The sequence below is a fragment of the Branchiostoma lanceolatum genome, chromosome 4 (genome assembly GCF_035083965.1).
Source record: "Branchiostoma lanceolatum isolate klBraLanc5 chromosome 4, klBraLanc5.hap2, whole genome shotgun sequence".
In the NCBI taxonomy this organism is placed as follows: Eukaryota; Metazoa; Chordata; class Leptocardii; order Amphioxiformes; family Branchiostomatidae; genus Branchiostoma; species Branchiostoma lanceolatum.
The window spans coordinates 13,419,450-13,434,502 of record NC_089725.1 but is presented as its reverse complement, the minus strand read 5'-3'; the positions used below and the strand labels follow the sequence as shown (position 1 = coordinate 13,434,502).

Genomic DNA, 15,053 nt, shown 5'->3' with positions numbered 1-15,053 from the left:
ATTGTACATTGTCATTATCAAAAATTGGAAAGTAGAAATATAGACTAAACACTTACTTTCTTTTTCAGGACCTTAACAATGCTGTAAGCATATTCTATAAACAAAATAAAATATATCAGAAATGAAGATCATAGATGTATCAGCACATATACAGTTGTAATCATTAGAGAATGGAATAGAGTTACATTGTAGAACTACTCTTCCAGTGTTTTGCAACAAACAGATTTTTTACTACTAGTTAATTAAGTACAAGTAGGTACCGTAGATTGGTTTAGCCTTATTCTAGATAAAAATATACTTTCTCAAAATAATGTACAACAACTTCAAATACAAACACATATGACTTGTATGTGGTTAACTTACCGGCATTGTTATCTTCCAGGGCACATTTCAATGCAAACTGCAGGGGGACAGTGTGGATGCCTCTCTCCTGGAGCTGGTCACAGAACTTTGCTAGCGTGTCTATGGGCTAGGGGAGTAAAGGGGAGAGGTGGGGAAAATGGACCGTTGGGATTAGTGGCAGTATCTTTACTTCCTCGTAACTTTAGAACAAAGTACATTGTATGAAGAGATGATATGTTTGTACATGTATATGCCATGTTTTTCTGTGATATTTAGTAGAAGATGATGGTAATAGAAAACAAAAGAGCAAAAGGAAGGAACAAAGAAAGAATGACTGACCTGCAAAGAAGGAAAGGACGGAAAGCAAAATGAAAGAATAACAAAGACAGGAAGACAGCAGATATACATTGTACAGCGTTCGAAATACCCGTCTGCAATCTGCAAATTGCATAAAGATTTTCAAGATTGCAGAAGAAAAATTAAACAATCTGCAATTTTGCAGAGGAAAAAAAATCAGAGTCGAGAATCAATGGCTCTCAATTCAGGAGATTATATAGACTTACTAGTACCAAGCAAACTAGCGGCGCTGTAAATAAACTGAAGCCCACAGCGCCGCGCAAGATGGCGGCGTTTCGGTGCGTTCCAACTGCCTGGTGCTACTTAAGGTCAGTTTTTTCGGGGGGTTTCGACACTTTCCGTGATAACTTCGGGGACGAATCATGTGAGAAAATGACAAATTCGTGCATTTCCGTCAACCCTCGCTAATCTCCACGGTCACGATCTCGGGGTCGGCAAAAGTCGGGAAAACAATTCCCGGATGTTTCTATCGTAAACAAGTGACGTTCTGTCGCAAGCATGGGGCATGGGCGCGATGACAGAAGGAACGAAACGGTGGCCACTACATTAGCCCGTAGTCCTTGAAGTCCAGATGGTAGCGATGAAGTTGAGAACTACTCGGATAGATATTGAGCACCGCCTTATGAGAAAAGGCGGAAAATTTTCTCCTGTGCCGACACGGTGGGGAGGGGGGCACCCACGTGAAGAACTAACATCGCCGGGACGTCTCTGGAGTCTCCCCGAATGTCCTAAGTCGGAGTCCGATGTTTGAAACCGATATCAATGTTTCAGATTTATACCAAAAAAATTACACAGTGGCCGAGGTTTGCATAAGAGCATTTTATTTTGAATTTAATTTTTTTTCTCGGTTTTCGTCATGTTTTCTGTGGGCCGTGGCTGTGACACAGGTCGTGCGATCTTATTTATTAATCATAATAGGCATCAACACGTATTTCTCGCAAGGATATAATTCCTTTGTCCTTCTTATCAGGCAGGCTGTTGAATTTGTTTTTAATGTTGATACACATACTGAAATGATCAAACGAATATTTGATTTGATTGATATTGAATAAATGTACTTTTGCTGTTGCAATTTTCGCTCGCTATTAATTTGAATATTTTTCACACACATGCATGTTATTCCTCTTAAAAACTTTGCTAGTGATAATCAAAGATAGAGTGAGAGACTAAAGAATTACAGCAATGTTGCAAAGCTCTAGATATAATGTAAGTAAGTAGGCATTATTAAGTTGAGAAAGTTGTACATGTAGTATGGAGGCATGTGTATTTGCAGAAAATATTTTCAAATTGCAGAAAAAAATTTTGACATTCTGCAATATTGCAGAACACTGAAAAAAAGTATTTCTACCACTGATTGTAGCTATAGAAGGATTGTTGAAATGTTGCCAAGTAATTTCCCTTTAATTGCAATTACAAAAATCTCTAAGACCCATTGATTAACAAACTGATGAAACTATTCATGGAGAAAGAGAGGAAGGTACAACCTTCTGTGATACTACAAATTCCAAAGGTTGGAGGTATGGACAGATGAAAATATGGATGAATGAAAAAATGCTTACCCTCTGGTGATACACCATATTCCTGATGAAGAAGTACCCATTGTTGGGGTCTCCTGTACTCCCCTCCTCCCCAGCATTACCCACGGGGGGCAGGGTCAGCAACACTTCAAACGCTGCATCGTCGCATTCCGCTATGATCAGCTGGGAGGTGGTGGCGATGGCGTCCTGGACGTACCCTTGGTCGTGACGGATCTTCTCAAGGAACTATGATAAAATATCAAAGCAAGAATGGGCATCATTTACACTAACATTAATCCTTCACATGTACATGAACATGGAACACCTAGCACCTAAAAAATGTAACCAACTGACTTACTGAGTTATACTTTTGGGCATATTGTAAAAGCTCTTTAGAGCCCTTCTTGGCTATTTGATATTCAGAATGAGCGCCCTTGATTTGGTTGCATTGTGGAGTATGGATTCTGAAACACTTTCTATGCAAACACCGTCAAACCTACATGTACAGCTCCATGCACTCCTCACCTTTGGTATGTACTGTGAGTGCCCATGTGTGGCAAGACTGTACACCAGCTGAAGGTAGTCACTGTCCATCAGACTGGTCTCGGTCTTCTCTAGCTCTGATATAAACTGTACAAGGCAAACAAAAACAAAATGTACAATTATATCTATTATATTATATTTATATACTTAATTCAATACTTCAGTACATAAGCGCCCCTAGCAACTAACAACGGAACGGCAAAATGTGCTAAAAACTCAAGCAAGGTTATTATTTACTTGGAAGATTTTTTGTGTTGGCACAAGTTTAGGAGCAGACTGTACATGAGTAACCTCAAAACAGAGGGTAGGAACAGGCCAACATTTTTCAGTGACCATCTGCATGTTTTACAGAGTATGCAACAAGCATATCTCATCACAGGGCTGCATAAAGACAGCACCTTTTTAGCAGGTGCTACAGACGAAATGTATTTCACACATCAGAGACTTTTGCAAACACATATCAATATTAAAAAAAACGCAGGTTGAGGCCAACCTCTTCAATGGCCTGTATGTCTCCGTGTTCAGCAAAGGCACACAGCAGGGCAGTGTATGTGTCCAGGCTGGGCTCCACTCCTGTGTTTCTGTTGCACACAACAACAAAAGTTTGTTAGTTTAGTGGCAACAGCCTGTCTCGAAAAAAGACATGTTGCTTTACAACATCAAAATTACAATGCCAATTTTTTTTTTATTTGAAATTGTATGTTGGTTTGAGTGAAGTATTTAACCATTTAACTTCACAGTACATATTCTGACTTACCTCATAACATCTAAGATCCCCTTGGCATTTTCCATGTCCCTGAAAATGAAAGGAATAAATAAACTACAGCTCAAGTTCGAAAACATAGAAATACATCCAAGTACTGTAGATTCACTATGCATAGACAGATGTTCACCTTGTCTTAAAGCTGTGGTAAAAGCTATGCTGATAGTCATAAGCAAATAAATACACAACTACATGTAGGTTCTGTTGACAGTAATGATTTTTACATTTCCATATTTAATACTCCCAAGTCTAAGCCATCTAAAACTGGCTTTGTATTGGTTACACAGGAGTACCTGAGAATAAAAGAGAGCATCTTACCCTGCCCGGCCATGGCCAGTGATGAGTGCATTGAATACAGCCTCAGTGATAGGGAAGTCCTTTGTCTTCATAAACTCCAACACTTTCCTGAAAACATTTAAATGTTATATCATCACTAGAGTACATCATGTTGAGGACCATACTACATCATAAAATAATATAGAAACTTTCAATGAATATCAACACATTGAAATAATAACACTCTGGCATGTGTGCAGTTGGCCCTAAAATTTAAAAAAAGGATTCATGCTATTCAAATATCCACACATTCATCTGACAGTAAAACAATGAATAATAGATGTATAATGTTCCTCAAGGTTCCCTACCTGGCCCCCTCAATGTCTCCCTGCTGACAGTATGCCATGACCAGGTGTTGGTACGTCACCTGGAAAGGAAGTCAGGTGACATGTCAAGTTCATGTTTTTCATGAGATGGCTCTGAAGTTTTGACTACAAGAACCGGGAACGGGTTTTGTTCGCGTTAAGAATTTTCGCGTACGCGTGAAAAATTTTCGCGTTAAAAATTTGAAATGGAGAATTTATTTACAGGTTCAAAATATCAAAGTAATTTTATCATCAAAATTTTTCTCCCTTGGGAATAGACTTCAGACCTGCGAACAAAACCCCAACCCAAAGAACCTCAACAGAAACTTAATTTGACTTTGACAGGAACAGAGTGAGAGGAAATGAAAATCCTGTTTTGTTATAGAGTAACGCTAACTGACACCTACTCTGTTAGGTTGTATGTCCTTTGCTTCCATGTTGGCCAGAAAGTCAGTGGCTGAAAACTTGTGTTCACTGTCCAGGTAGACCTTCAGCTGGGCATTGTAGTGACCCACATCATACTTGGCACCTAGAAAAAAGGAACACCAAAAGATAAACCAACTTTTCTTCCTTCAAACTTCTGGGCTAAGCTTGGCAGGAAACACATGTATAAATGACGCCTTACATCTTATAGCTTGTTTGGGTGTAGCAATTGGTGAGGTACTGTATACATATAAGATTTTTATGCAACAAATGACAAAAGAATGATCTGCATGCTGCAAATTAAAGGCTGTTTTAAAAATAGTATATATCGCAGGTTTTGAAGAACCATAAGCATTAGACATCAAATGACAGTCAATCCTAGCCTGAGTACCATACTCCGTAGTGACCGTTGGCTCAATGCTTGTCGCTTGTTCCGTGGTTAGCAAGCGACAAGCATTGAGCCAGTGGTCACTACGGAGGATGGTACTCAGGCTAAGTCAACCCTGTCTATAATGACCATTCAAGTCAAGGGACTGGTTACACAGTAGACAGGATTCTTAAGGCTTGGGTCAATGGGAAAAATGATCTATGAAAGAGACTACCAAATTAAACAGTGGCCAAGATGGCCAGGTAGCCCTTATACAGAGATGGTCACTAGTGCAGGTTTGATTGTATTGTATTTTATTTGTTAGTCCGGTAAGATGAAGATGTTCAGAAGACAAAGAGCATACCCATCTCTGCCATCTTGTTCCACATCTGGTCCATGAGTGCCAGTTTGCTGTCCCTGGTCTCCTCTGACAGCATGGTACAGCTGCGGAACAGCATCAGGGCCTGCTTGGACGTGACTTGGCCTGTAGAGGGGTGATCAAACCAAAAATGGATTGCTCTCCAAGCAGATGCATGTAGGCTTTTTCCACTGATTGCCTCATCATACAAAAGTGAGGCAACCTGTAAAGATTGTTACCCAAAAGATCATAGAACATATATAGCAAGCAAAATGACAACAAAGGTAAGTCCAAACCCAACATCTACAATGTACTTACTAACTTAGGGAGTACTAACCCTTAAAAAAAAGAAGCTTTCCACACAAATTACAGCAAATCAAAATAGCTTACTTATGTTTTACGAGAATGGGGCATGTAGCAGCCCATTTCTGTTATGCTTAAATTTACACTTTGATAGTTCAAACTCTACCTGAAGCAACAACGGCATTGAACACCCTCTCCAACTTGGACTTGACGATTCTGCCCGTTCTTCTGACCGAGAAGTCCAGTTCACGTAGGAGCTGTTCAAACATGGCGGCCTGGCGTACTGCATCCCGTGACGAGACCTGTGACGTTGCGTCCTGCTGTTCCTTGACATCTTGTGGTCTGTGTAATGTTGTGCACAGGTATCTGGGGCTATGCGGAGAAGGGGGAGGGGGGCAGTTGTGTAATACTGTAAACTTGTTAGCATGATATATCACATTATCACATAGGTAGATGGCGTCGACCAATCAGAGGCCTCCATTGCCCACAATAAGTGGTCTGTTATCACGCCATAACACACCACTTATTGACGTCATGTCAGAACACAACCGTTGCATTTTGTAGATGGGGGTATCTTTTTGATGAATCTTTTTCTTAACCTTGTTTAGAATATCTTTATTGTCTTAAAATTCCCCCAAATGTCCTAAGAATACATGACGAATTCATGAAAAAAGGAAAAAATTCAATTCAAGTAAAATTCAAACGGAAGGACTAAAAACAATATGTTTCACACCCCCGCCGTCAAAGTGGAACCGGCCCAGACGATCGTTCGCAGAACGCGTTCGAACGTCCGCCATAAGAGTACCACTGTTTTTCGTCGAGGAACTGTCAGACGCCGACTTAGAGTCAGTTTTCGGGTCATGGGAAGTTGGGGAAGACGCCCAGGAACATACTTCAGCGGTTGAGGGGCAAGGAAGCTGACGAGTGTGACCAACAAGAAGCAGCGGGCACACAGAGTCCCCTCCCCACTCATCACATTGTATTTCCCGAAGTAGCAAATCTTGGCAGACAAAGAAATCGCCCATGAAACCTCCTACGTTTCTACCCAAGAGGACCCCAGACCGGTATGTTCACGTTTCTGAGGGGTTTTACCTGACGAAAATTAAAAATGTTACTGGCAAAGTGATGTCGTCTTGTTAAAAACAAACGCCCCCCTCCCCATGGCCCAAGTCACGTGCACGTAACTTCCCGAAACCGATGTGTTGGCATCGAAAGAATTACGGTCAAAATCGCCCAAATTCTTACAGGTTTGTACCTACAATGATCTTGGCTCGATATGTGTACGCTTCTGTGGGATTTTTTTTCCGGCTTGAGTAATAATTATCCGGGGAAACTACAACTTGCGGCAAAGGGGAGGTACTCTCACCTCTCAAATAAACGTACCGGTACGTTTATTTTTTTCCGCCTATAGTTCCACCCGGTACGTTCTTATTCTAGACGGTACGTTTATCATTTTTTGAAAAATTGAGGCTTTGCAAACCAGGAATCCCTCTAAAATCGTAAGTTAAGGTTTATCTGCCCATATTTTCCCGGTATTTTTGCTCGTAATTCGCTATTTTTCGGCCTACCGGCGTTGATTTTCTCGCCGCTTTGACGGCCTTGTGAAAAGTATCCTGGCGGCACTCGTAACATATCGGTCGATATCGCTATGACGCTACAAAGTAAACCGCAAAAAAAGACGCGACATTGACATTTTAAAATACAATTTTCATATAAATAACTTTGATAGTCTCTGTTTATATCGTAAACCAAAGCACGCTGATCAAAAACGTGTGGAGTAGGGTGCACGCCTGCACGGGAAATAATAATATTTTCCTGACCACTATATCCGTAGTATCGGCAGCGCGGCCGAAGAATTATTTGTACACGTTAAAACAACAATCATAACTTAACTTCCCTTGTAATATGTGTTTTGAGGCCACAAAATCTCTAAAACGGCAGAAATATGTCCGATATGATTCGGTAAACAACAGCGCGAAATTTGCCATGATTTTCTTTTTGTAAAATTTATGTTGGTTATAAACAATAAAAAGACTGATCTATAAAAAAAAAAAAACAACAGCGCGAAATCGCGAAACATGGCCGCCACTCTCAGGCATGGCGACAGTAAAACTAGCAGCATATTGCGTAGTGCGGATACCGATCTTTAAAATGATACTGTAAACGCATGGAAATATTATATTTTTTGGGCAACGATAGACACACAAGGCCATATTTATTTTCAGAGGGTTCATTTTTTTAAATAATCGTAAGATTTTCCCAATTTAGGCGGTTCATCGCGGGTTTCTAGTGTCAACAACTTCTTAGTATGTGCGGTCTGTGACGTTGAGCTACTTTTACAGTCGATCTCTGTTCAATATTGTGGGATTTACCGCGGGAACTCGAAATCCGAGCGTCTCACTTTGTTTTCGACGCTATGGAGCAAAAGTTTATAGACATATTTCTTTTGTGGAAGGACTGTGTTCATATTTGTGTTTTTTTGTGGTTGATGTCTTTAGAAAATATGATCAGGTACATTTAACTCTTTAAGTACTCTGATGATTTTTGTTATATGTCACTGATTGTCAGTCATAATAAAATGATATAACAATTTTCTTTGATCACTTGCTTCAAGTTCCAAGTAGAAAAAGCATGTATCATGTACATTTTCACTTGTTGAATTTGAAAGCACCGTGGCCCCCGGTTAGGGGTCATAGCGGGGAACCTATGCCCAATTTTTCAATATTACTATTATATTTTACGAAGAGGCGAGGAAGATCATCATGATTTGAACAAGCTATGGACAGTTATTCTGTTCAATATCTATATACTTAATAGGTATGGCATAATTGACTAAATATAAGTTACCTACCTGCTTATTATCTTATTTCCCTCTGACAGTGACAGTTGTACATGCATGGACACAGTTTACCTAGCCTTGACTGTCGATTTTTGAAATTTTCCGGGGGGTACTTTTATTCCAGGGGGTACTTATATTACATTTTGAAGATTTGTCCGGGGGGTACTTCTATTCCAGGGGGTACTTCTATTTGAGAGGTTAGAGTAAACATGTACGATTCTTACCACACCTAGGCGTCTAACAACCTGTCAATTTATAACCGTGTGGGCTCGAAGACAAGTCACCGCTTGTTTACATTAGATTATATGAAGATCATATGTACAATGGATTTATTTTACATGTATAGTATTAAATAAAGAATCTATGTATTATACAGAAATTTGTCTCTCTTATATGGGTCAGTTTGGATAGGCTATGTGATAATAACGTTAATGACCCGCCTGTTCCTCGGTGTATATGGTGTCATAACGCCTGGTCATGTGCTATAACCACCTCATAAAACCACCTCGTTCGCTTCGCTCACTTGGTGGTTTTATTCGGTGGTTATAGCACATGACCAGGCGTTATGACACCATATTCACCTCGGGGCGGGTCATTAACCCTTAATTATTCACTGGTAGGTGCTTTGGTTACTAGTACATGTCACAATGTCTGTATCACGTTTAGTCTTTGAGAATTCAGTTTAGTTTTCTGAGAAACGTCACGACACCCCCCCCCCCCCCCCCATCATCGTATCTTATTTTGTCAAAATATTATCAAAGAACGTCGAAAATCTGTTCATCTTTTTACTAACGTCACCAAAGTGGCTTACTGACAGCCCTATTTGTTGTTTCTTTCTACAGTGTTAACGGACACAAGCTATCTTCTTGTTTTGTCCATGTAAGTAACGTTTGCTCCGCCTTGACCATGTGTGCAACACATATGACCTCCAGTCCATGCGCACGCCGGTCGGCTGCAAAACAACGTGGTGACATAACCACAGAACACCACTTACCGAGGAAACTGGGCTTTCTGTAGGTACTTTGATGCAAGGAGCGCGTTCGACGAAGACAGTCGGGTTGTGTTTTGTCCTATTTGTCGACTTATAGCCGGTATCAAACGCACCAATTTCGCTGATCGTAAGAGCGCAGCCATTTTGAACCACGTGATGAACTGCAGTGAGGGTGTCGATCGCATAAGGGCGCTGCTAAAAGTTTACTGGCGCACCGTGCACGGCCTTGTCGCCTTGTCAGCTAATCTCCAAGCAGATGTTGGGGTTTAATATGATAACATTTTTCGGAAAAGGTTAACGATCTTTTTTTTTTCATACCAACCTCTGCTTGGAGGTTATTGTCACCATCAAACAGCATCATCTAACGTTGTGTATAATTAATGTTAAGTGCGTTGACAACGTTATCCGTTAAAACACCTTTAGATTTAACTGCCAACGTGTCTGGAGTGGTATTTTTTGAGTGACCCCAGCATCCGGTTTTATTACACCCCTCCCATTCTGCACAATAGAATCGTCCAAGAAGTTCTAGACGTTTGTGACGTCGGCTCCGTCTCCAAGCAATGTTTGGAACAATCCCCAGTTTCGTCACGTAAAGTTACATTTCGTTACAACAACGCCTGGAAATGGGTTTAATCAGCAGATTGATAAGCTGTTTTGCCCCAAAGAAGAATGCTAAGGTGTCACCGGCTGCGAACACGGCAGATCTCGAGGAAGACAGAAATGTGGCGCCAAAAGAGCCAGCCGATCTAGATCACTACACGGGACGGGGAAACCGACGGGGTGAGTGAAGCAGTTTACTTTTGAACTGTGGAACTGCTATAATGATTCACACTCTCACACACACACACACTGACACACATAGTACATACACAAAGAAACACTTAGTACATACACACTGACACACTGACACACATACAGTCTCTCTCTCTCTCCCCGGCTCACACACACACACACACACACACACACACACACACACACACACACACACACACACACACACACACCATGACTTTCTGGTAACCGTTATTATACATGGTAGTCCCCCTGGCCTGGATGCCCCAACCCGGGACGAGCACGTCGTCGACGTCGAGTGCGGAATCGCTGCGACAGGACTCACCAGTGCCGGTGCCGTCAGTTCAAGCCTCGGTTGTGGAGCCGATCTGTCCACCCGAGCCACGGGCCGTTTGCTCAGATCTCGAGGAGACGCCGACAAAACTGGAGCACGTCAAGCCCGGAAGAAGGTAAGCCTGAAATGTTCCGTTCTCTTGTGACTTCCAACTTACAAGACCAATTTCAAAGAAGGTGGCAAAAGTGACGGCCATATATAGCAAAGAAGACGTCGGGAACCCCGTCTGTTAGCGACAGGTACAGCATGGCTGCGCAGGGCAGCAAAAAGAGGGAATACTGCCCGCAAGAGATGGGTTCACGGTACGAATAAACACCAAACACAAAGTTCGGAAACTTGAATTCGGTACAAAGTTCGAAAACTTGAATTCGGTTGATCATATCTCCGTAAATATTTCATGAATTGCATTACTAGTATATGTCATATATTAGAAAGCTTATTTACTGTCATTCATCAGGACATCCCGTTTGATATAATCATGCATTCATGGGTTGAACAACGGGGCTACACAATAGTAGTGGGTTGTGAAAAAAAGCTTGAAATTTCCCTTCATCATATGCCCATTGTTTCTTAATGATTATCATTACGTGTTATTTCATTGGAATGTTAGTTTATTCTGCTTTAAAACTGTACACCATTTGTTATGATCACGCTTTTGTGCATGGCCGATGTCGTGGGTGGGTCGCTAAAAAAGTGCAGAAACTCCCCTGCCGGCTGTATTGACAGGGGAGTTTCTGCACTTTTGAATTTTGTTTTGTGAATCTGGACGCACTCACATAGTCGATCGCTATCAAACTTTGCATGTAGGATCGGGACAAATATCATGTCATTGTAAAAGAAGGCAATAAATACGCTTCCCGATTATGAACCAATGATACATCACGCCAATAAATTGATAACGGAGATATCACTTATCAAATCTAAGTTTCAGAATTTTTTGTGTTAAATGGAATTCCTGCAAATGTTGTATTGAGACTGTGAGAGTGTTACGGCATTGCACAGAAACAGAAATATGTAATATAGATGGCTGTGAAAATATAGTGTCCTTTTTGACATGTCGCACACACATTCCAAATTGCAAAGCAGGGTACATACACAGGTCGCCGGGGTACTGCCCTTCCGCTACGACGAGTCTGACAGAGAGAAAAATGAGGTGCTGGAGCCGTCAGTAGACGAGATGGTCTGCTTTTTTCTGGGACTGCCATATTATAAAGAAAAGGCAGCATAATGGGCGGAGGTCAGCCGGGGGAAAACCCAGGGATGCAGACTCCCCGAGGCAGGTAAGGAACTGCTTCGTTCTTTGGTCCTTTTCTTCTTCCCCGCCACCAAAAAGTTCATGGGTGGTCGCCAAGCCCCATAATTTCCCTGCCAACGTCAGACACTGTGAACATTGACAGGGGAATATAGTTTGTGACGCCTTCGCATAGTTCATTGTAAGATAATGCCAAATACGGTATCATTGTAAAAGGCAATAAATACGCTCCCAATTGTACATCATACTATTAGATTGATGAAGTTATAAGGGAGATAAGATTGATCAAAACTAGTAAGTTTCCGAACGTTTTTGTGATGAAGCAACACTCAACTCCAAAAGGGAATGGATACATAATGAGCCGACTTTTTGCAGAATTGAAAATCGATTTCCACTTATTTATATTTGATACTAACTACCCCTGCAGACCATACCCGTGCAATACCTATGCGTATAGACACTTCCTTCCCCGCGAAGAACGTAACTTATAAATGAGAATGTCGTGTTCTAGAACAAGGACCAACGACAAGCACGCTTGCTGGCAAGTGGATGTTTTCGGAGCTACATTTGTTTGTTTGCTGGTTGATTGCCCCCCAAAAAAACCTACCAGTCCAGACATACATTAATAAGAAGACAGAAAACTATAATCTGACTGATAAAAGTTATACCTCGTTTCACGGTAGCCCGGTTTACATAGTTGTGATTGAAAAGGTGCAAGTTAAGACGCAAATATACAAGTCTACACTGTCCTGTAATAGTTTAACATGTATCTAGAATAATGTGACAAACTGGTGTGTTACTCCTAAAGCGATTTACAATTTATGCGAAACAAGCAAACAAACTGCAAATACTTATCTCTAAATCTATACAGACAAGTCTTCGTGTGTGTCGAAGACTAACAAATCGATTACCATGACATAAAGGCTACTCAAACCTTCACCACATGTGATACAATAGACCCCTTTCCAAATACCGCGGCCATTTTGAATCCAGGGCGAGCGCACGTGGTTCGAGCGCGGGAAAAGTAAACACCCGGTAAACCCGATGCAGCGGTACGGCGTCCCCAATAGAAACCAGCGTTGAGTCATCTTCGGCGGCGAGATGTTCTCCTCCTTGGTGAAATCCATCGATATATTTGCATGGCACAAGTAGATGATATTGTTGTGGACACTTGGACTCGATATCGGCCGGTAAAATTGTGAATTTCTGCTACTTTTCCACAGTTCCTGCCGGGATGTTGAACGCGCGCTACAGTGATAGAATGCTAATATGTTTACACCGCGTGCTTGTAGTTTCCCTAATAATGTTAGCTTAAGTCGAGAAAAATCCCACAAAACGTACACTTTTCGGGCTGGCATCCTTGTAGCTACGTTTAGGTATGACTCTTGAGCCTTTTTGTTGTCGTGACAATGCCAACATTATCTTGAAATTACGTTAGTTTGAGGGACGGTCGTGTTTTCTGTACAGCGTTACATCCGCTTTGCTCAGCAATATCTGACATTTCCGCTGAATGCAATCCCACAAAAAGACATTAAAATATTGGCTAGAGTTCAATGTCTTTTTTGGTACAAATTTGACAGCATTCCGGCGGCTTTTAGACGATCTTTTCGGATTCCAAGAATTTAGTCTTGAGGACTCCAAGTACGTGAGTGAAGGTGTGTTTTCCACTGTATCTGACTTTTCTTTAAATCATTTTGCGCGGCAATATTTCAGATATCTGTTGGCCGGATGGAACCAAAAAAAAAATTAAATAATATTGACTTGAGGACTGAAGGACCTCAGGCCGATATTTTTCCTTTTTTGTGGGGTTTCATCCTGTGGAAATCTAAGATATTTCCGCGAAAAGTGATGTAATGAAACGCTACAAAGAAAACACGCCCCCTGCTTCACTCACAAACTTCATCAAACTAATCTTGGCACTAAAATATCGTCAAAGTCAAAGGAGCCACCGAAGTTCCGTCAAATTTCTACATTTTCACGTTTCTGTAATATCATCCGACGGAAATTAAGATATTACGACGCAAAGTGAAAACACTCCATCTTCACTCACGTACTTTAGGTTTTGATATTTCAGAGAACTCGTCAAAAGAAGCCGCTGAAATTCTGCTAAATTCCTAACAAGACTTAGACCCTACCAGTCTCCACGGGTTGCTGGGAAAATAGTAGCAATTGGCCAAATAGAGTCAAATGTATGAAGGAGGTCGGCTATGGAGATGGGGTCCAATATTGCAACACTCCATGGCCAAAGTCCCCCGGCAAATGTTCCCATAGCCGGCGCGGTTAGTCTGGAAGAGACTAAACAAAAATGACCTTAAGCTCAAGCCTACATTTTCACGTCTTTTTTTGTGGGATTGCATTCAGCGGAAATGTCAAATATCGCCATGCGGAGCGATGTAACAAGAAAGAAAGGAAAAGCTACACAGAAGAGAAAGAAAGGCTAGACAGAACACAAGACCCCCTCTCAACGCGCGTTTTCCCAGGCGAAGTTGGCATCGACCAAAATTACGGTCACAACCGGTAAAATTCTGTATATTTCTATCTAAGTAGCTATAAGGATCCCAGCCCGAAAAGTGTATGTTTTGTGGGATTTTTCTCGACTCAAGCTAACATTATTAGAGAAACTACAAGCACACGGTGTAAACATATTTGCTCTCTATCACTGTAGCGCGCGTTCAACATCCCGGCGGAAAAGTAGCAGAAATTCACAATTCTACCGGCCGATATCGAGTCCAAGTGTCCACAACAATATCATCTACTTGTGCCATGCAAATATATTGATGGATTTCACCAAGGAGGAGAACATCTCGCCGCCGAAGATGACTCAACGCTGGTTTCTATTGGGGACGCCGTACCGCTGCATTGGGTTTACCGGGTGTTTACTTTTCCCGCGCTCGAACCACGTGCGCTCACCCTGGATTCAAAATGGCCGCGGTATTTGGAAAGGGGTCTATTGAATTTATCAGCAAACCCACACAATTCATTCAGGCATTGTTCTGATACAAACCGCACGCTATACTTCATAAGAAACACCACTGTTCTCAGCCCATGATATGTACGAAGAATATGTGTGATGGCTTTTTTACGACATGCCTTCAAATAAGTTACCTAGATATTCCACTAGTAACCAAGACCAACCAAGTAATAGTTGTTAACTTGTTACTCAGAAGACTAAATTGTTACCTCATTTCTAAACTGATTTATCAGTAAGGGACAGTCTCAACGATACACCTA

At 41.5% G+C, this 15,053-nt stretch overlaps 1 protein-coding gene and 1 long non-coding RNA gene across 2 annotated transcripts; one reads left to right on the top strand and one right to left on the bottom strand.

The window, feature by feature from the left end:
- Position 1: 1 nt before the first annotated feature.
- On the bottom strand, positions 2 to 9,623 carry LOC136432686 (leucine-rich PPR motif-containing protein, mitochondrial-like). Its single transcript, XM_066424140.1, has 12 exons — positions 9,448 to 9,623; positions 5,781 to 5,986; positions 5,318 to 5,437; positions 4,571 to 4,692; positions 4,167 to 4,225; positions 3,841 to 3,927; positions 3,517 to 3,555; positions 3,253 to 3,340; positions 2,742 to 2,846; positions 2,259 to 2,462; positions 364 to 469; positions 2 to 94 (listed from the first exon to the last, which is right to left on the bottom strand). The coding sequence occupies exons 1-12, from the start codon at positions 9,585 to 9,587 to the stop codon at positions 45 to 47; spliced, it is 1,326 nt and encodes a 441-aa protein (XP_066280237.1). The 5' UTR covers positions 9,588 to 9,623; the 3' UTR covers positions 2 to 44.
- Positions 9,624 to 10,030: 407 nt separating this feature from the next.
- LOC136432687 (uncharacterized) lies at positions 10,031 to 11,846 on the top strand. The gene is made up of 3 exons (XR_010755558.1): positions 10,031 to 10,224; positions 10,484 to 10,685; positions 11,657 to 11,846. It is a non-coding gene; the product is annotated as an uncharacterized lncRNA (long non-coding RNA).
- The last annotated feature ends 3,207 nt before the right edge of the window (positions 11,847 to 15,053 follow it).